Consider the following 21593-nt stretch of genomic DNA (forward strand, 5'->3'; position numbering starts at 1 on the left):
GTGTGAATGTAAAAAGTGGCCTCAGCGTCCTTCCACACCAGTCACTGCCAGTTGTCAGACGGGTGCAGCAAGCAATCAGCAAGGCAAGTGGTATATTAGCAAGAGGAAATGAGTTCAGAAGTCTCTGCAGTTAGGGGGTCATTGAATATATTCAAGGCTGAGTTCGTCTGATTTTAGAACAAGAAAGAAGTGGATGTTTCTGGGGGAAGGCAAGTAAAATGATTTTAAGACCAGTACAGAACAGTTAAAGGGTCATACAGCACAGAAACAGACCCTTCAGCCCAACTAGTCCATGCTGACTATATTCACAAACTAAACTAGTCCCACCTACCTGTGTTTGGCCCATATCCCCCTGAACCTTTCCTATTCATGTACTTATCCAAATGTCTTTTAAATGTTGTTACACATCCAGCATCCACTATTTCCTCTGGACATTTATTCCACACACAAACCACTCTGTTTACAAAAAAGGTGCTCCTCATCTCTTATTAAAATCTTTCTCCTCTCACCTTAATTTGCAGCCTAATCTTGAAATGACACATGCCGTTCACCTTATCTATGCCCCTCATGGTTTTGGAAACCTCTATAAAGAGAACAAAGAACCTACAGCACAGGAACAGGTCCTTCAGCCCTCCAAGGCTATGCTGATCGAGATTCTCTACCTAAACCTGCCGCCTATTTTCTAAGGATCTGTATCCCTTTGCTCCCTGCCGATTCATGTATCTGTCTAGATACATCTTAAATGACGCTATCGATCCCAGCCCTACTGCCTCCACTGCATGAGGCACCCACCACCCTCTGCGTAAAGAACTTTCCATGTAGATCTCCCTCAAACCTTTCCCCTCTCACTTTGAACTCGTGACTCCTAGTAATTAAGTCTTCCCCTATGGGGGAAAAAAAAATTCTTCCTATCCACCCCTGTCTACATGCCTCATGGTTTTATAGGCCTCAATCAAGACCCCTCCTCAACCTCCTTATTTCCAATGAAAATACTCCTAATCTACTCAACCTCTCCTCATAGTTAGCGCTCTCCATAACAGGCAACATCCTGGTGAACCTCCTCTGCACCCTCTCCAAAGCATCCACATCCTTTGGGAAATCTGGCGACCGGAATTGTACAGCAGTATTCCAAATGTGGCCGAACCAAAATCTTATATAACTTTAACATGACCTGCCAGCTCTTGTACTCAATACTCCGTCCGATGATGGAAAGCATGTTGTATGCTGCCTTAACCACTCTACTGACAGACATTGCCATCTTCAGAGAACAATAGATCTGAACACCCAGATCTCTCTGTACATCAATTCCCCCCAGGACCTTCCCATTTAATGTATAGTTTGCTCTCGAATTGCACCTTCCAAAATGCATCACCTCGCATTTATCTGGATTAAACTCCATTTCTCTTCCCAACTCTCCAATCTATATTCTGCAGTATCATCTGACAGTCCCCTTCACTATCTGATATTCCATCAATCTGAATGTCATCTGCAAACTTGCTAATGAGGCACCCGACACCTTCACCTTTCAACCTCCTGTGCTCCAGTGAAAAAAGTCCCAGCCTAACCTTCAATCGGTGTGAATTCTGTCTGGGTCCCAATGTCGAATCAGCCTGACATTTTGGATAGAAAAGCTCTGTATTTAAATTACGTTCTTGAGAAAGTTACTGAAAACAGGTTCTGGGATTAACATACCAAAGAACAGAACCCCATTCTAAAAGATGGAAGATTTAATCTAAATTGTTTAATGTATCACATCTCCATGACACTGGACTCCTTTGGCTATAAATTCTGTGATCATGATCTTATTCTCCATAACCACCTGATAAAAGAGCAGAACTCCAAAAGCTAGTGCTTTCATGTTATGGCAGTAGCGGGAGGTGTGGGCTGTATTCACGAGAAACAATGAAGCAGTTGGATACCACACATTTGAGGGGGAAGGGTGTATTACATGACCTCCCAACTCCTATACTGAATGCTCTGAGCAATGAAGGAAAGCAAACCAAACGCCTTCTTCACTATTCTATTCACCTGAGACTCCACTTTCAAGGAACTATGAACCTGCACTCCAAGGTCTCTTTATTTTGCAACATTCCCCTAACTGCATCAGTCCTGCCTGGATTGCTTGACCAAAATGCAAACCTCAGACTTCTCTAAATTAAACTCCAACTGACACTCCTCGACTCATCAGCCGATCCCAAAAATTCTAATTTATAGTGAACTCTCTTTCCTCTATTATTCCCTAGAAGCGGAAAATCTCCATCCCACACTCTCTCCGTCCGTTTTCACTTTGTTGAAAGTGGAAGAATGGGATTGAGAAACTGATCAGCGATGATTGAATGGAATGAGCAGACCTGGTGGTCTAATTTCTGCTCCTATGTCTTGTGGTCTCTTGCTGTCCTGGACACCGTGAGAGAGAATTGGGACCAGCATTGAACCGATCATGACTGGATATGGATCTACCTGCATCTAGGTGGATGGGCTGGGACTTTTTTCACTGGAGCATAGGAGGTGGAGATGTGACCTTATCAAGGTTTATAAAATCATGAGGGGAGAGATGAGGTGAATGCGAGGCTGGGGGTTTCAAGATGAGGGAGCAAATTTTGAATGTGAGAGGAGAAAGAGATTTTAAAAAGACTTGAAGGGCACAATATTTTTTATATACAGAGTGTGGTTCACGTGTGGACTGAATATCCAGAGGAAGTGGTGGGTGCAGGTACAGTTACAAGGTTGAAAAGACATTTGGATAATTACATGATTAGGAAATGTTCAGAAGGGTATGGGACAAAACACTGGCAGGTGGGACTGGTTTAGCTGGTGAACATAGTCAGCATGGACTAGTTGGACTGAAGGGTCTGTTTCTGTGCTTGTATGGTTCTGTAACTCGGTTCTGTACTTGTCTCAAGACCATTTTCTTGCCTTCCCCATAAACATCCACATAAAAATCAGATGAAATCAGCCTTGAATATATTCAATGACCTGAAAATGTGTTGCTAGAACAGCGCAGCAGGTCAGGCAGCATCCAGCGAACAGGAGAATCGACGTTTCGGGCATAAGCCCTTCTTTAGGAATCAAACGTCAATTCTCCTGTTCCCTGGATGCTGCCTGACCTGCTGCGCTGTTCCAGCAACACATTTTCAGCTCTGATCTCCAGCATCGGCAGACCTCACTATCTCCTCGAATATTCAATGACCCCCCAACTGCAGGAAGACATCCCCGCTTCTGAACTTAATTCCTCTTGCTAATACACCACTTGCCTTGCTCATTGCCTGCTGCACCTGTCTGACAACTGGCACAGATGGACACTGATGCCCCCTGAACATCCACGCATCACTCTTGATGAAGGACTTGCGCCCAAAACCTCGACTGTCCTACTGCTCGGATGCTGCTTGACCTACTGCGCTTTTCCAGCACCACACTTTTTGACTCTAATCTCCAGCATTTCCAGTCCTCACTTTCTCCACATCCCAATATATCACCATTTAAACAATATACCTTTCTACTTTTTTTCACAGCAAAGGCTGTAACTTTATGTTGGGGTACTGTATTTGCCAACTGTGGCCTTCTCTACGTCGGGGAGCACGAGCATAAGCTTAGGGAATGGTTTGCCGAGCATCGCAGCAAGGTCTGCAGAGGCCGACTGGACCTCCCAGTCACCACCCATTTTCATTCCCCTTCCCACTCCCTTTCTGACATGACCATTTTTGGCCCCATCCATTGCCACAACAAACCAAAGTGCAAATTGGAGGAACAACACCTCATCTTCCACCTGAGCAGTCCACAGCCCGAAGGACTCAACAATGAGTTCTCCAATTTCAAATAACCTCCCTTCCGAGCCCCTGCCCCTCCACCTCCCTGCCACCAACTAGGTTCCTTCCTCACATTCACCAACCAGGTCGTACCCTCTACCTATTTACACCTATCCCCACTTCATCACCCTGCCCTCAGCAAACCCTTGTTCTGCAGCTCTCCCTATACTCACCCCCAGTCCTGAACAAGGGTTACACTCGAAACGTCGACTTCTCCACCTCCTGATACTGCCTGGCTTGCTGCATTCTTCCAGACTCCTGCTTGTCTGTTTTGCCAATTGAGACACAGGCATGGACTAACTTTTCCAGAGTCTATCCCCTCGCTGGATTCATTCCCATTCCTTTCAGTTGCTCCAAGTCAACAATTGAACCCCAGAATGAAACGTAAATGGAAAAGGGGGTGAGAAAAGAGAGTGCTGTACTCACAGATGTTGGACAGAGGAAGGAAGTTGCAGTCTGAGGTGAAGCTCAATCTTCATTCAGTGTGAGAGGAGGAGCAGGACCTTAAGAAGCTCATGGTCCACCTTCCGCATTCAGACAATAGGGGAGCTCCAATTGGCATGAGGACAACTCTCCTTCTGGTCCTCCAGTGCTCCTTATTTGTCCATCAAAAGTAGGTCTCGCCCCTTTTCTGCCGACAGCGAGGAACATGCCCAATGTTTTGGTGACACCGGCAAACATGTGCCCTGCTTGTTGACACTGAGGAGTGTACACAATATGCTCTGTAGCAATGCTGATGTTATTGACAAATTTTAAGTGTTCCCTATGCCTCAGAACAAAAAGGATTAGAGCCATAATTTGTTTTACACTATGTGCCTCGATATTTTATTGCTTTTGCATTTGTCTGGCTGCTCAATGTTTTTATGTCTTTTCCTCAGTGTTGGGGTGAAGTTCACAACTAGAGAGCATAGGTTTAGGGCGAGAGCAAAAAGATATAAAATGTACCTAAGGGGCAACGTTTCCATGCAGAGGGTGGTGCATGTATGGAATGAACTGCCAGAGGAAGTAGTGGAAGCCGGTATAATTACAGCATTTAAAAGGCATCTGGATGGGTCTATGAATAGGAAGGGTTTAGAGGGATATGAGCCAAGTGCTGACAAATGTGACTAGATTAATTTAGGATATTTGGCTGGCATGGACAGGTTGGACCAAATGGGTCTGTTTCCGTGCTGTACATCTCTATGACTCTAAATAATAAAAAGTATATTTTCCAAGTAACAAACTATACCCAGTTAAAAATCACACAATACCAGGTTATAGTCCAACAGGTTTAATTGGAAGCACACTAGCTTTCGGAGCGATGCTACTTCATCAGCTGATTAAACCTGTTGGACTATAACCTGGTGTTGTGTGATTTTTAACTTTGTGCATCCCTGTCCAACACTGGCATCTCCAAATCATAACTATACCCATATTAACAAGGTTTAGTACACCACACACTTGACCAACCATTCTCAACAGATCCAGCCCCTTCAATGCCTGAGGAACATACACATGCTGGTGCATAATCTCCTTCACTAGTATTTACACACTACCCTCAGCAATTGCACAAGTAACAGCAAAGGGTAAACAGCACAAGGATTAAACAAACAGTGAGGGGCAAACAGCACAAGGATTAAACAAACAGTGAGGGGGAAACAGCACAAGGATTAAACACACAGTGAGGGGCAAACAGCACAAGGGGTAAACAAACAGTGAGGGGGAAACAGCACAAGCCCCAGTAAAAGCAGATGGAAAGTGAGTATAAAATGTCACTATGACGGACAGGCCCCACATTCCTTCCCCTCCGTCCCCCCCACAACCTGCCTCACCTTTCACCTCCCGGGCCCAGTACCTTCCAGGTGGCCCCATAGTTGACACAGGGGCCGCCCCACGACCAGTAGAACTCCACCACCCAGGCGGCCGACGAGTTCCCAATCAGGCCCTTAACCCCATCCGCCTCCAGAATGCTCACCGGCTCCTGCCTGCTGTACAGCCGGCCGGTGTGGCCGTGACACAGCAGCTGCGCCAGGAAGGCGGCGGTGCCCAGTGACGGGTGTCTGCCCCGGGCCGCACGGCGCCATTTGCCTAACGGCCGCCCTCCCGCCGCTTCCCCGCTCGAGCGACTTCTCCTCCCAACCGCCTCCGCGTGACGTCTGCACAGGGGGATGGGCGGGGCCGGGGGAGCATCACCGTCACCAAGCAACAGCCACCTCGCGCTACAACTGCTCATTCACAAAAACAAACTCTCCTGTCTCGCTCTGCAGCTGCAGGGGGGACACTGCCACGTTTCCAGGAGCCCTGTCTACATTAGGAAAGCTCACGGCTCAATTTAAACAGATATTCCGACATCTAACGGAACGGCGTCATATCTAAAGTGAGCAATCTGCATTTTAAAGGGACATGGACATTTTAACTGGTATTTCTGCAAATAAAGAGATGTAAATAAAGAGATTATATTTCGAAGGTATGTGGACACACTCAAAGGGATATCTTAATATGTAAAGTGACGCAGTTATATCTAAATGAATCTACATTTCGAAGAGACGTTACCCTATTTATAAGTAGAGACAATAGGTGTGAATTCTGTTTGTGTCCCAATGTTGAGTCAGACTGACATTTTATTTAGAAAAGCACTGCATTTAAATTACATTCTTGAGAAGGTAATTTATAGATTCGGGTGTAGGTTAGGGAGAATTGGCCGTGCTACGTTACCCATAGTGACCAGGGATATACAGGTTAGGGTGGCTTGGCCATGGGAAATACACAGTAAGGGGTTGGGTATAGGTGGGATACTCTTCAGAGGGCCAGAGAGGAATCAATGGACTGAATGGCCCGCTTCCACATTGTCGGAATTCGATGACCCTCCCCACCAAAGGAGCATTTTATCTGCATCTATCCTGTCAAGCCCCTTTCAGAATTCTACCAGTTTCAATAAAGGGATACAGCACAGAAACAGACACTTCGGTCCAATTCGTCCATGCCGACCAGGATTCCAAACTAAACCAGTCCCACTTGCCTGCATTTGGCCCATATCCCTCTAACCTTTCCATTCACGTACCCATCCAAATGCTGTTTCAATGTTGTCACTGTACCTGCATCTACCACATCCTCAAAAAGTTCATTCCACGTGCAAATCACCCTCTTTCAAAATGTTGCCCCTCCGGTTCCTTTTAAATCTCTCCTCTTCACATTAAAAAAAAATGCCCCCTAGTTTTGAGCTCGCCGACGCTAAGCAAGAGCCCTTTGTTATTCACCTTACCTCCAATCCTCATGATTTTATCAATCTCAATGAGGTCACCCCCCCCCCCCCCCAACTTCCTGTGCTCCAGTGAATAAAGTCCCAGCCTCTCCTTATAACCTCAAACCCTCCAGTCCTTACAACATCCTGGTAAATCTTTATTAAACCCTCTCTAATAGTATTCTTCCTATTACAGGGCCAACAGAACTGTACTGAGTACTCTAAAAGTGTTACATATTAATGAACCAAAGCCCACACCCATTCTAAGAGATGAAGACTATCTAAGTTTGTTCAATATATTCTATCAGTTGCATGACACTGATGTTTTGATATAAGTTCTGTGTCTTATGATGCTGTTCCATGAGGCTTATGTGTTGATGAGGCAAGATGGAACAGATGAGGCGATGGAGAATTACAAATCACGTAGGAAGGATTTAAAGAGAGAGTTAAGAAGAGCAAAGAGAGGACAGGAGCAGCCTTTAGCAAATAGAATACAGGAAATCGCTCAAGCTTTCTATCGATATGTGAGGAATAAAAGGATGATTAGGGTAGGAATAGGGACAGAAGTGAGAAGTTGAGCATGGACCCTGTATCGGTGTTCACTCAGGAAAAGAATGAGGTACGAGATATTAGACTCGAAAGGATCGAGGTCAGTTACACACAGGTGTTATCAATTTGAGAAGGAGTGAAAGTAGACAAGTCCCCTGGGCTGGATGGGATTTATCCGAGGATTCTCTGGGAAGCTAGGGAGGAGATAGCAGAGCCTTTGGCTTTGATATTTGAGTCGTCATTGTCTACGGGTTTAGTACCCGAGGACTGGAGGATTGCAAATATTGTGCCCTTGTTCAAGTAGAGCAGCAGAGATGACCCAGGTAATTATAGACCAGTGAGCCTTACATCTATTGTAGAAAAGATTTTGGAAAGGATTATAAGGGAAGATTTAAAATCATCTGGTAAGCAACAATTTGATTTCAGACAGTCAACATGGTTTCGTGGAGGGCAGGTCGCGTCTCACAAATCTCATTGAGTTCTTTGAGAAGGTGACCAAGCATGTAGATGAGGGTAGGGCAGTTGATGTGGTATACTTGGACTTCAGTAAAGCCTTTGATAAGGTTCCACATGGGAGGCTGATGGAGAAAATGCAGAGGCATTGAATTGAGGGTGATTTAGCAGTTTGGATTAGAAACTGGAAGAAGGCAGCGAGTGGTGGTTGATGGAAAATATTAAGTCTGGAGTCCAATTACTAGTTTCGGGACCACTGCTGTTTGTCATTTTTATAACTGACTTAGATACAGGCATAGGTGGATGGATTCGTAAATTTGCAGACGACGCTAAAGTCGGTGGAGTACTGGACAGTTTGGAAGAATGTTACAGGTTGCAGGGGGAAATTTGGATAAACTGCAGAATTGGGCTGAGAGGTGGCAAATGGAGTTCAATGCAGCTAAATGCGAGGTGATGCACTTTGGGAAGAATAACAGGATGGCAGAGTACTTGGTCAATGTAAAGATTCTTGGTAGTGTGGATGTGCAGAGGGATCTTGGAGTCCATGTGCGTAGATCCCTGACAGTTGCCACCCAGGTGGATAGTGCTGTGAAGAAGGCATACAGTGTGTTAGGTTTCATTGGTAGAGGGATCGAGTTCCGGAACCGCAATATCATGCTGCAACTATACAAAACGCTGGTGCAGCCACACTTGGAATATTGTGTACAGTTCTGGTCACCCAATTACAGAAAGGATGTGGAAGCAGAGGAGATTTACCAGGATGTTGCCTGGTCTGGAGGGAAGGTCTTATGAGGAAAGGCTGAGAGACTTGGGCCTTTTCTCATTGGAAAGGCGGCGGCTAAGGGGGGATTTGATAGAGACATACAAGATGATCAGAGGATTAGATAGGGTAGACAGAGAAAGACGTTTTCCTAGGATGATCACGTCAGCGTGTACGAGGGGGCATAACTACAAATTGAGGGGGGATAGCTTTAAGACAGATGTCAGAGACAAGTTCTTTACAGAGTGGTAAGGGAGCGGAATGCCCTACCTGCTAAGGTAGTCAACTCAGCCACATTAGGGAGATTTAAACAATCCTTTCATAAGTGCATGGATGATTTTGGGATAGTGTAGGGGAACGAGAATAGTTCACAGGTCGACGCAACATCAAGGGCCGAAGGGCCTGTTCTGCGCTGGATTGTTCTATGTTCTTTGTTCTAAACTTAGTGCAGGAGGCTGAAAGAAATGAGCAGCTTTAAAACAAAAACTTCTTGGAGCTCAAAGCTTTCAATGAGAGTCTGAGCCCGGTGGTAAGTTCAGGTAACCTTTATTGCAACCCAACTTTGTTACAGCTTCAGATCCCCCCAGCAAAAAGGCAGAGAAAAAAGTAGTTGCTTTTTGAACAGCTCAAGGTCAAAGCGCACACACCACACCTCCCCTTGTCCGACCCCCCCTCACTGTCTTTACTATTGGCCAGCACCAAGTTGTCCCTTTGTAATCGGATCCTTGGTACAGCCGTAACCCGGAGGAAGTATTGCCTCACTCAGCAATTTCAACCCATACCCTGTCTCCAAGTAAGTTTCTCCCCACTCCTTTGCCAGGAAGGGGCAGTGTAGAGTCAACCAGACTGCTGTGGGTCTGGAGTCACGTGTAGGCCAGACCGGGTAAAGGATGCAGCTGGAACGACTGAGTGAATCCTTTCCCACAATGGCGGTTCCCTTCCCTAACAAGGGAGAGTGTGAATCAGATGGGGGCTTTCTCCCCCGCACCACCCCCTCCCTGAAACACTCTCATCGTTAGATTCCGAACTCCACATTTCTGACCGAATACCAATTCTGCCATCTGTCGGGGAGGGATTCAAACCCGGAGTCCCTGGAACTGGGTTGATGGTCCAATCGATAATGGCACTCGGCCATCACTCCTTCAATCCCCCTGCGATGGCACGTGAACTCGCTGGTGGCTCCGCAGGTGGGAGGAGCGGGTGAAGCCCTTGCCGCACTGAGAGCAGGTGAACGGCCTCTCCCCCGTGTAGACATGCTGGTGGATCAGCAGAGTGGAGGAATTGCTGAATGCCTTCCGGCACTGAGAGCAGGCAAAGGGCCTCTCCTCCGTGTGGATCCGCTGGTGCCTCATCAGGGAGGAGATGTCAGTAAAGGCCTTCCCACACTCGGGGCAGCTGAAGGGCCTCTCCCCTGTGTGCGCCCGCTGGTGCCTCATCAGGGAGGAAACGTCGGTATAGGCCTTCCCGCACTCAGGGCAGCTGAAGGGCCTCTCCCCCGTGTGGACGCGCCGGTGGCTCCGCAGGGCAGAGACGTGGGTAAAGGCCTTGCCACACTCGGGGCAGCTGAAGGGCCTCTCCCCAGTGTGGATCCGCTGGTGCTTCTGCAGGGCGGAGACGTCGGTATAGGCCTTCCCGCACTCAGGGCAGCTGAAGGGCCTCTCCCCCGTGTGGACGCGTCGGTGGCTCCGCAGGGTGGAGGAATAACTGAAGGCCTTCCCACACTCAGGGCAGCTGAAGGGCCTTTCCCCAGTGTGGACACGCTGGTGCCTCAGCAGGGCGGAGACGTCGGTAAAGGCCTTCCCGCACTCAGGGCAGCTGAAGGGCCTCTCCCCTGTGTGGACACGCTGGTGGCTCAGCAGGGTGGAGGAATACCTGAAGCCCTTCCCACAATCTGGGCAGCTGTAGGGCCTCTCTCCCGTGTGGTCCTGCTGGTGGGCCAACAGGTGGGAGGAATGTCTGAAGGCCTTCCCGCAGTCAGTGCAGGGGAATGGCCTCTCCCCGGTGTGACTGCGCCGATGAGTCTCCAGGGCCGACGGGACACGGAAGCCTTTCCCACAGTCGCCACACTTCCACGGTTTCTCCACGGGGTGGGATTCCTCAGGTTTCTCCATGGCCACAGCTTCAGCTGCACACAAACACGTGTAGAGCTCCTCCCTGCCGTGAAATCCCCTTCCCAGGCCGTATAACTGTTTCAGGCTCCACACACAGTGCGCTGCAACAGTGCGGTCTCTCGTCCAGTCCCACTGATGCTGAAAACGTCCTCAAACAGGAACCAAAAAGCGTTGATCCCTCTCACAGAAATCACAGTCAAAAATCATTGCGGTCCTGATGGATTGTGTGACTGTCAGACATTGACATCAAAGTGAGGACTGCAGACGCTGGACAGTCAGTCGAAAAGCAGAGGAGGTCAGGCAGCATCCGAGGAGCAGGAGAGTCAATGTTTCGAGCGTAAGCCCTTCATTCGTTGATTTTGAAACATCAGTCTTCAGATTTTCAAATACTCTGCAAAAAGGGATTACAAAAGGGATCATCAGTGCAGGGTAGAAATTCAGAAAAAGCAATTCTACTTTCTGTGGAATATTCTTTTGTTGTACCACAAAATTGAAAGCACCATCCCACTCTCTCTCCCCCTCTGTTCTCACTCCGCTCTAACTAATTCCCCTGAAGGTGCTGATTCAGGATCTTACAGGGGCAGAAAAAGCAAAAACATCAAGACTAACATCTCTCTGAATTTTGGATAACTCCACCCGAAAGTTAATATCTTTCACAACACTGGGATCCTGCGGAGAGTGAGCAGGTCTGATTTTGGGAAGCAAAAAAAAGTGTCAATTCAGGGTAAACCTGCAATGCAGCTTCTTGAGGAAGGACCAGACACGAAATGGTTAATGACCCCAGGAAGGTGGGAGCAAAATGAGACATCAAGGCATTAACACCGACACACTTCAGTCAAACTCTTCTCCTGCTTCCAGTCAGGAGAAAGTGAGGACTGCAGATGCTGGAGATCAGAGCTGAAAATGTGTTGCTGGAAAAGCGCAGAAGGGCTCATGCCCAAAACGTCGATTCTCCTGCTCCTTGGATGCTGCCTGACCTGCTGCGCTTTTCCAACAACACATTTTCAGCTGCTTTCAGTCAGGGCAAAACATGCTCTGAAAGTCCAGCCTTCACAACCACACTTCTGCGTTCACTGAAGACAATTTGAGTCTCACAGCACAGAAACAGACCCATGGCCAAATCTGTCCGAGTTGGCCATCTGGTCAGCAAGGACAAGTTGGACCGAAGGGTCAGTTTCTGTGCTGTACATCTCTATGACTCCAGTCACATTTGCCATCAGTTGGCCCTGACCCATCTGAACCCTTCATATTCAGATGCCCGTCCAGGAGCCTTTTAACTTGTCATTGTACCAGCACCCACCACTTCCTCTGGCAGCTCACGCCATCGCTCAAGTGACTCCACGTTGAAAGCGTCAGGTCTGATGCACCAGATGACATCAGGATAGTCTTAGATCATTCCAGATCGCATCGATACTCAAGTCAGTGGCTTTCCCGATCAGGATGTTGTACGTGGTCAAACAGGTCAGTGGGTAGGCGATCCCCCACATCTTAGTTCAAGTATCTCTACGAGAACTCCCTTGCTGGAGGATCCCTTGGAGACACTTCAACTGGACTTCATTGAGTTGGAGAAATGAGTTGAGTTACTATAAATATGTTTTGCTTATTGTTGATGTCTTTTCTAAGCGGATTGAAGCCTACCCTCCTCCTAACACTACTGCGGAGACTGTGGTGAAGATTTTGTTTAAGGAAATAATTCCCCACTTCTGTATACCTGCGTACATTAGCTCGGACAATGGACCACACTTTGTAGGTAATATTAACGGAGAACTCTGTTCCCAGCTTTGTATTTGTCGGCAACTGCATGGTGCTTATCCTCAGGCGGCCGGCCTTGTTGAATGTTTTAACCAGACGCAAAACTAAACTTGCCAAATTAATGGCCAAGTCTGGCCTCTCCTGGTTATGCTAATCCCTGTGGCCTTATTCCAGATGCGATCCATGTCTGCGGGCAAGATGCGACTGTCTCCAGTTGAGTGTCTCTCTGGTCACCCCCTCCGTACCCCTTGGAATGATTCAGCTCCCTTCTCAGTCCACAACCAATGATTGCTTCGGTCATGTGGATATGTTCTTGCTCTAACTAGTGTTATGCGTGCCTTTCACTCCCAAGAGCGATGTTCCCTCCCTTTCAGCCTCGTCACGGGTAGAGTCTGGTGCGTTGGTGCTCATCAAGAACTGGACTGGCAAAGGTCTCCAACCTCGTTGGAATGGCCCCTTCCAGGTTTTACTTCCCACCCCTACGGTGATCACAGTCGCTGGGCGCTCAGCTTGGGTCCAACTGCACCATTATAAATTGATTGACCGCACCAATCAAAAGGGGGGGGAAAAGGAGGAGAGAATACTGGAATCCCAACAAAAGGAGTGGACCCTGTCCATTTGGGTTTTTGAATTTTGCTGTTGTTCTAATATTCATCTTATTACAGATACTTGAACTAAGAGGAGGGACATGTGGGGGATCGCTATCTCCTCACCTTTCTGATCACGTACAACATCCTGATGGGGAAAGCCACTAAGCATCGATGTGATTAGGAATGATCAGAGATTATCCACCACCTATGCCGAGGAGATGTCGTCCAATGCACCGGACCAGACGCCTTTGACGTGTGGAACGTGATGAAGATTGATTATTGCAATGGACTCTTACATCAGAAAGACCAGATGGTCCATCTGGACAGTAGACATCAGTGGGAGTTATGTCTTTTTGATTTTACCTGCAGACGAAAGCCTAGTGAGGATAAAAGTGATCAACCCCGTTATCATGGTAAATATTTTAAGGATGCCGAGGTACACCATCCCTTTTTGCAGGACGGGCCAACTCGAGAAAAGGGAAGCCTGATAGGGGAAACTCCTCAATCCACAAACAACTTATTTATACAGGCCCACAGAACGCTCTTCACCCCAGAGGCAGTAGTATGTTACTCCTCTCTATCGAGAGATGACTTACTTGCCCCGTCCCCAGTCCCCGATTCCATTCTATTCATCAGACTCCCTACTGCCGACCCTCCGCAGAGAAATACAGTATCACTTTCCAACACCATATGAGATGTGCTACCTGTTTGCTGACATCTTTTCACTCCACTGCATGGTCGTATGAGAATTGCTTTAATGGAACCGGCTATGGGTGTGCAATTGTTCATATTCCACATAACATCACCTGCCTACTTGAGACCTGTCACGCCCACTCGTGTAAGACAAAAGGAGCCTTATACCTCCTGCCCATATACAAAGATGGCTTGCATTCCACTGGCTGGGTAACAACAGGCCTTATGCGTCATAAGTAACTATACCCATCTCCATGTACACACCCGGAATGGAACTATTCCCTTGCACATTTGTAGGTCTTTTCTCATTTCAGAATGTGATACTGTCGCCAAGACCATGTGCAATAGAGTTAAGGGTGAGCCTAATGGGAACAGAATTCTGAGGACCATTGTCTACCAGATGTACAGCACAGAAATAGTCCCTTCGGTCCAACTCATCCATGCCGATCAGATATCCTCAATCACTAGTTCCATTTGACAGCACTTGGCCCATATCCCTCTAAACCCTTTCTATTCATATACCCAGCGAGATGCCTTTTAAATGCTGGAATTGTACCAGCCTCCACCACTTCCTCTGGCAGCTAATTCCTTACATGTGCCGCCCTCTGAATACAAGAGTAGCCCCTTAGGGCCCTTTTAAATCTCCCCCCAACCCTAAACCTATTACCCTCTAGTTCTGGATTCCCCATTCCAGGGAAACACCTTGTCTATTTATCCTGTCCATGCCATTCATGATTTTATAGAAATCTGTAGGGTCTCCCCTCAGCCTCTGGTACTCAGGGGAAAACAGCCCCATCCTGATCAGCTCAAACCCTGACAACATCCTTGCCAATCTTTTCTTAACCCTTTCAAGTTTCACAACATCCATGACTCTATGACATCCTTCCTACAGCAGAGAGACCAGTACTGCGCACAATATTCCAAATGTGGCCTAACCAATGTCCTGTACAGCTGCAACATAATCTCCCAAATCCTGTACTCAGACGATTGGGAAAGTTTTCAAAGCCCACAAAAGACAACCGGAAAAACATTGAGGTATCAACACCCGGCGGGGGGGGGGGGGGGGGGGGGTGGAGAAGGGAAAGGAAGCCAAAAGTGCTGGAGCCAAGGCAGAGGAAGAACAGAGGATGCACAGCCGGCTTGAAGCTGCATGTGCTGTACTTATACCTGTTGCATTTACTTGTGGAAATCGGGTGCATTTTGAAAAGGAAAACAGAAAAGATATCTACTCCTCCCAATCTCTGTCCTCCTCACCTGGTAACTAACTCCCATACCTGAGTTGACAGGGTCTGCTCCCTCCCTGGATTCACTCCCGTTGCTACAAGTGAACAGATTTTCCCGCCCCAGGATTAGCCCAGACGGAGGGATTTTCATTCATTCAGTGTCACTTCCGCGTTGTGACGTCACGAAAGGAGCGGGTGGGCGGGGCCTGGCCGGGAGCACGCACTGCGCCTGCGCTGTCCTGCACTATTTGCAAATATCCCTTCGCTTCAGAGAATCCCCACAGTGTGGGAGCAGGCCACTCGGCCCAACGAGTCCACACCGACCCTCTGAAGGGGAACCCACCCAGACCCATTCCCCTACCGCTCTACATTACCCTGACAAATACACCTAACCTGCACATCCCTGGGCACTATGGCCAATCCCAATCAAGGCCAGTGAGCAATGTAGTGATGTGGGAAATGAACCTCACAGAATGATGGAGACAAGGAGAGTAAATGTACCAGCAATTAAAACTGGATTGCAAAGATCATAAAAATGGAAACCGAAAACAGTGTGTCTGCATGTGTGCTTCACTGTTACAAAAGTGAATGAACTGACTGCACACATTGAAGAGAATAATTATGATCTGAGACTCCCTACAGAGATATGGCTTCAGGACGACAAGGATTGGATCTTGAATATCGAGGGGGTAGTCAAACGGGAAGCTAGGTGAAGGTAGAGGGTTGGCATTGCTAATGAAAACACTGATCACAGTAATCCGGTGTCAGGTCGGATTTCAGGTCCTGGTTTCTCTGTCCTCTGTTGATCTCCCTGTTCCCACAGAGTAAGATGTTGGTCTGTACTCAACTCTGCTGAAGTTTTGATTCCCCAACACTACCCACCCCCCCGACCCCCTTTACACCTTCCAGAACAATACAACATTCAGTCAATCGAAACCCAATCCACTATGTCCCAGCCTGACAACCGACCAGACACAGAGTACAGTCATACCAGGGAATCAAACAAGAAAAGGTGAAACAAAAAAATAGAAATAAATAGGTGCTCATGCTTAATGTTTGTCAATAGGAAGTAAACCAGAAATAGAGGTCTCCCAGGATTCTGATAATGCCCTATTTGAGGAATTCTCTTTGCTTTTTATCTAACTATTAGTACCCAACTATGACTTACAACAATATTTATGCCAACAGAAATAAAGCATCTGTTACCAAATAGACAGAGATACACAGCACGGAAATAAACTTTTTAGCTGTAAGCACACACAAGTCCATGGGGGTGAATTTGCATTTGCAGAATTATATTTTCAGATAAATTCTATTTTGCTCAAAAATGCACAATCTGCAAGCTGTCAGAACGTTGTATTTTATAAATTCCTACTTTAGAAACAGAACTAGTCAGATTCAAGTGGGGATAAAGACAGACTCTGACTTTTAACGCATTGTCTGAGCTGAGATTGGATTCAATTCCCTACAGTACGGAAACAGGCCCAACAGGTCCACACCAACCCTCCAAACAGTAACCCACGAGGCCCCATTCCCCATATTTACCCCTGACCAGTGCATGTAACACACTGGGCAATTTAAGCATGGCCAATTCACCTAACCTACATACTTTTGAATTGTGGGAGGAAACCGGAGCACCGGGAGAAATCTCATGCAGACACGGGGAGAACGTGCAAACTTCACACAGACTGTGGCCAGTGGCTGGAATTGAACCTGGATCCCAAGTGCTGTGAGGCAGAATTAAGAACCACTGAGCCACCATGCCACCCAGATGTTGTTACCTTTTGTTATAAAACCTTATGTTATCGAGATTTACATATGAATGATAGTTGCAACCCACTGTAAAAGATGAAAGAGGTAACAATCCAGGTTTGTTCAATATATCATTTCAGTGGCAGGACACTTTAATCTTCTTCCATAAATTCTGTTCCTTATGACCTTATACTCCACAACCACCTGATGATGGAGCAGTGCTCCGAAAGCTAGTACTTCCAAATAAACCCATTGGGCTATAATCTGGTGTTGTGATGTTTAACTTTGTCCAGGTTAGGGTGGATTGACCATGTTAAATTAGCCAGTGTTCAGTGTTGCGTAATTTCGGTTGGATTGGCTGTGCTAATTTACCCATGGTGTCCAGGTAGGTGCAGGTTAGAGTGGATTCGCTATGCTAAATTACCCACAGTGCTCAGTGATGTGCAGATGAGGTGGGTTAGCTATGGGAAATAGTTTCACAGTAATAAAAGCAGGAGTCAGCCATTTTGCCTATCTAGCCTGCCCCATTCTTCATTGCGATCATGGCCGATCTATCCATCGTCTCAGCTCCTTCTAGCAGCATTGCCCCAACTACCCTTAATTCCCCAACCATGCAAAAACCCATTTTGAATATACTTAATGAAGAGAATTCCATAGATTCACTACACTCCAGGAAAAGCAGTAGTCCTCACTTTCTCCTCCTCATCGCTGTCCTAAATCTACTCCCCTTAGTCTTGAGGTCTGGTCTCACCCACCAGCAGCAATGACTGGATAGGGTACGGCTTCATCCCCACAGTGCAATGAATTCCCACTTTCCACCAAAATCTGGGATGTACTCACTCACTAAGTCGCTGTCTCACAAAGGCAAGATTTCATTGTAACAACTTCTGCTCCCAGTAAGGACAAAACATCTTTGAAAGCTGCTCTGAAAGTCCAGTCTTCACAACCACACTTCTGCTTTCTCCAAAGATGATTAGTGTCATACAGTACAGAAACAGACCCTTTGGTCCAATTCATCTGATCAGATCTCCAAAACTAATCTAGCCTCATTTGTCTGCATATGGCCCATATCCCTCTGAACCCTTCCTATTCATATTCCCATCCAGATGCTTTTTAAAATGTTGTAATTGTACCAGCCACAACCACTCCCTCTGGCAGCTCGTTCCATACATGCATCACTCTCTGCGTGAAGTTGCCCCTCAGATCCTTTTGAAATCATTCCCCTCTCACCTCAAACATATGGCCTGGAGCTTTGGACTCCCCTACCCTGGGGAAAACACCTTGGGTCTTCACCATATCCATGCCTCTTACAAACGTCTATAAGGTCACCCCTCAGACTCTGATGCTTCAGGTGAGGATCTAAAATTTGAATTTAGGTTATTGTCAGACGCAACAAGTATATGCAGATTTTTACTAACCACAAAATGGCTTTTCAATTTAAAACAATACAGCAAAATGGCTGAGAATAATGATTGAACTCAACTTGTCCTGCTGTTTTGCAGAATTAAGCTAAAATCCAAAGATAAGAGGACAATGGAGTTTGTTTAAAATGAACACTGACACATTAATTGACCAATTGAACTAACCTTGAGCTGCTACCATGCATGATGATTTACGTAATTAAGACTCCTTTCCCAGGAAATATCATTGGATTAACCTGCTGTAAATCATGTCACCTTATTATATTTGATTGGTATTTTCTTGTAATTAAGGCTGTACTGTGTCTTAAAAAAAACTTAAATAAATAATGTGTAATTTTTGAATGTACTTGCACAACTTCACCATGGAACACAGAAGCTTTAACTGCTGTGTTGCTGGACAGAATTGTGTCAAGCTGCCTTATTAAACTGATAGCCTTGCTTTGTGCAGACCGCATTCCATTGATTCTTTAGACCAATCTCGAACCAAAAAGCCCCTTAACAGGGGTTGAGATCTTCACTCTGGATAAGTTAGTCTGGCCAATTAACCCTAACCTGCACATTCCTGGGCACTACAGGTAATTTAGCATGACCAATCCGTTCCTGGACACTATGTGTAATTTAGCACAGCCAATTCACACAAACCTGCACCTCCCTGGACACAGTTAGCACTTTAGCATGGTCAATCCACCCAAACCTGTACAAAGTTAAAAAACATCTCACACACCCAGGTTATCGTCCAACAGGTTTATTTGGAAGGACCAGCATTTGGAGTGCTGCTCCTTCATCAGGTGGTTGTGGAGAATAACATCATAAGGCACAGAATCTATAGAAAAACATTAGTGTCCTGCCACTGAAATGATATATTGAACAAACTTGGATCGTTAAGCCTTTCAGCTTTCAGAGTGGTCTGCAGGTATCATTAATATGTAAATCCAAGAACTTCCTGAAAGACACTTTATTGAAATAACTTAGGGTTTTATAACAAAAGGTATCATCTCAGCTCAGACCATGCATTTAAGGTGTGAGATCAGAGTCTGTCTGTATCCCAATCTGGAATCAGATTGGTTCTATTTCCAAAGCAGGAATTTATAAAATATTACCTGGATTGACTGCCTGCATGAACTGCCGAGTCTCACCCACGAGCTGAAATAACTGGATAGGGTTGAGCTTCATCCCACAGTGCAAAGAATTCCCATTTTCCACCAAAATCCCACATGTACTCCCTTACTTAGTTGCTCTCTCACAAATGCAAGACTTCATTGTATTCTTCTGCTCCCAGTAAGGGCAAAACACTGGGCGCCTCCTATTAGAGCGCTTTAGGGAACATCTCCGGGACACCCGCACCAATCAACCACACCGCCCAGTGGCCCAACATTTCAACACCCCCTCCCACTCTGCCGAGGACATGGAGTGTCCTGGGCCTCCTTCACCGCCAATACCTCATCACCAGATGCCTGGAGGAAGAACACCTCATCTTCCACCTCGGAACATTTCAACCCCAGGGCATCAATGTGGACTTCAACAGTTTCCTCATTTCCCCTTCCCCCACCTCACCCTAGTTCCAAACTTCCAGCTCAGCACTGTCTCCATGACTTGTCCTACCTGCCTATCTCCTTTTCCACCTATCCACTCCACCCTCTTCTCCCTGACCTATTACCTTCATCCCCTCCCCCACTCACCCATTGTACTCTATGCTACTTTCTCCCCACCCCCACCCACCTCTAGCTTATCTCTTCACGCTTCAGGCTCTCTGCCTTTATTCCTGATGAAGGGCTTTTGCCCAAAACGTTGATTTTGCTGCTCCTTGGATGCTGCCTGAACTGCTGTGCTCTTCCAGCACCACTAATCCAGAATCTGGTTTCCAGCATCTGCAGTCATTGTTTTTACATCTTTGAAAGATGCTCAGAATGTCCAGTCTTCACAGCCACACTTCTGCTTTCACAGCATGGAAACAGACTTTACGGCCCAACTTGTCTGTGCCGACCACATATCTGAAATGAATCTAGTCCCGTTTGCCAGCACGTGACCCACATGACTCCAAACCATCCCGATTCATGTACCCAGCCAGATGCATTTTAAACATAATCGTACCAGCCTCCACCAACTCTTCTAGCAGTTCGTTTCATACATGCACAACTGTCTCTGTGAAAAAGTTGTCCTTCACGTCCCTTTTAAATCATTCCCCTCTCAACTCAAACATACGCCCTCCAGCTTTGGATTCCCCTAATCTGGGGAAATTCCTGATGAAGGGCTTTTGCCCGAAACGTCGATTTTCCTGCTCCTCGGATGCTGCCTGACCTGCTGTGCTTTTCCAATACCACTCTGATCTAAACTCTGGTTTCCAGCATCTGCAGTCCTCACTTTTGCCTAGGTCGAACCCTCTACCTATCTACCCCTATGCCCACTTCACCACCCAGCACACCTTTTATCTGCATCGCCCCCTACACTCATCCCCAATCCTGAAAAAGGGTTACACTGACTTCTCCACCCCCTGATACTGCCTGGCTTGCTGTGTTCTTCCAGCCTCCCGCCTGTCTATTTTGCCAATTAAGACACAGACCTGGAGCACCGTTTCCAGAGTCTGTCCCCACCCCAACTGAACCCAAAATGAAAATTAAATGGAAAAGATGGCAAGAGAAGAGAGCGCCGTACTCACAAATAATGGATAGAGGAATTTGCAGTCTGGGATAAAGCTCAATTTTCATTCAGACACGAGCAGCAGCTTCGGAACCGCATTGTCCAACTTCCGCATTCAGACAACGGGGTGACTCTGATTGGCAGGAGGACCAACGTCCTTCCGGTCCTCCAGGCCTTCCTATTGGGCAATCAAAAAAAAGGTCGCGCGCCTTTTTTAACGCACAGTGACGAGCATGCCCACTAGTTTGCTGACACCGACAAACATGCGCAATGTGTTGCTGACACCGACAAACATGCGCAGTATGCTCTTTGGGATGTTGGTGTTTCTGACAGATTTTAAGTGTCCAAATGGCAACATGGGGCCACAATTTTTTTTCCCCTGTGTTTCGACATTTTATTGCTTCCGCATTTTGTCTGACTCCTCAACATTTGTATGTCTTTTCCCCTTGTTGGGAGAGAGTGTGCCCCAGTGAGCTGTCTGTGGGAAGGAGCTGTAAACAGATACACAGATGGAGAAACATTACACTATTCGCAGTAGGGGGTGACTGTACACGTTTCCTGAGTGTGATCACACTTTCACTTGTTCATCAGAAACAGGGAGCTAAAAGGATACCAGAACTGCGGAG

At 46.8% G+C, this 21593-nt stretch overlaps 3 protein-coding genes across 6 annotated transcripts in view; 1 reads left to right on the forward strand and 2 right to left on the reverse strand.

The window, feature by feature from the left end:
- Positions 1-5893, reverse strand: part of LOC148144196 (uncharacterized) — a 190486-nt gene extending 184593 nt beyond the window's left edge. For all 3 annotated transcript variants that reach the window (XR_015751394.1, XR_015751393.1, XM_087974604.1), the window contains exon 1: positions 5618-5893. The gene's annotated coding sequence lies outside the window, so the exon portion shown is untranslated. The remainder of the gene's footprint in view (positions 1-5617) is intronic.
- The window catches only part of LOC148144194 (uncharacterized), a 264591-nt gene that overhangs the window by 208426 nt on the left and 34572 nt on the right, over positions 1-21593 (forward strand). The window lies entirely within an intron of this gene.
- LOC148144201 (uncharacterized) lies at positions 9795-21074 on the reverse strand. 2 transcript variants are annotated; one of them, XM_087974618.1, is made up of 3 exons: positions 20987-21040; positions 18140-18268; positions 9795-11290 (listed from the first exon to the last, which is right to left on the reverse strand). In XM_087974618.1, the coding sequence occupies exon 3, from the start codon at positions 10897-10899 to the stop codon at positions 9931-9933; it is 969 nt and encodes a 322-aa protein (XP_087830744.1). In that variant the 5' UTR covers positions 10900-11290; positions 18140-18268; positions 20987-21040; the 3' UTR covers positions 9795-9930. The 2 variants fall into 2 exon arrangements, with proteins under 2 accessions (XP_087830744.1, XP_087830743.1); XM_087974617.1 differs by lacking the exon at positions 18140-18268 and having other exon boundaries at positions 20987-21074.

This window comes from Chiloscyllium plagiosum, unplaced genomic scaffold (genome assembly GCF_037043375.1).
Source record: "Chiloscyllium plagiosum isolate Xiang-an unplaced genomic scaffold, Cpla_swu_hap1 HiC_scaffold_27, whole genome shotgun sequence".
NCBI classification, from domain to species: Eukaryota; Metazoa; Chordata; class Chondrichthyes; order Orectolobiformes; family Hemiscylliidae; genus Chiloscyllium; species Chiloscyllium plagiosum.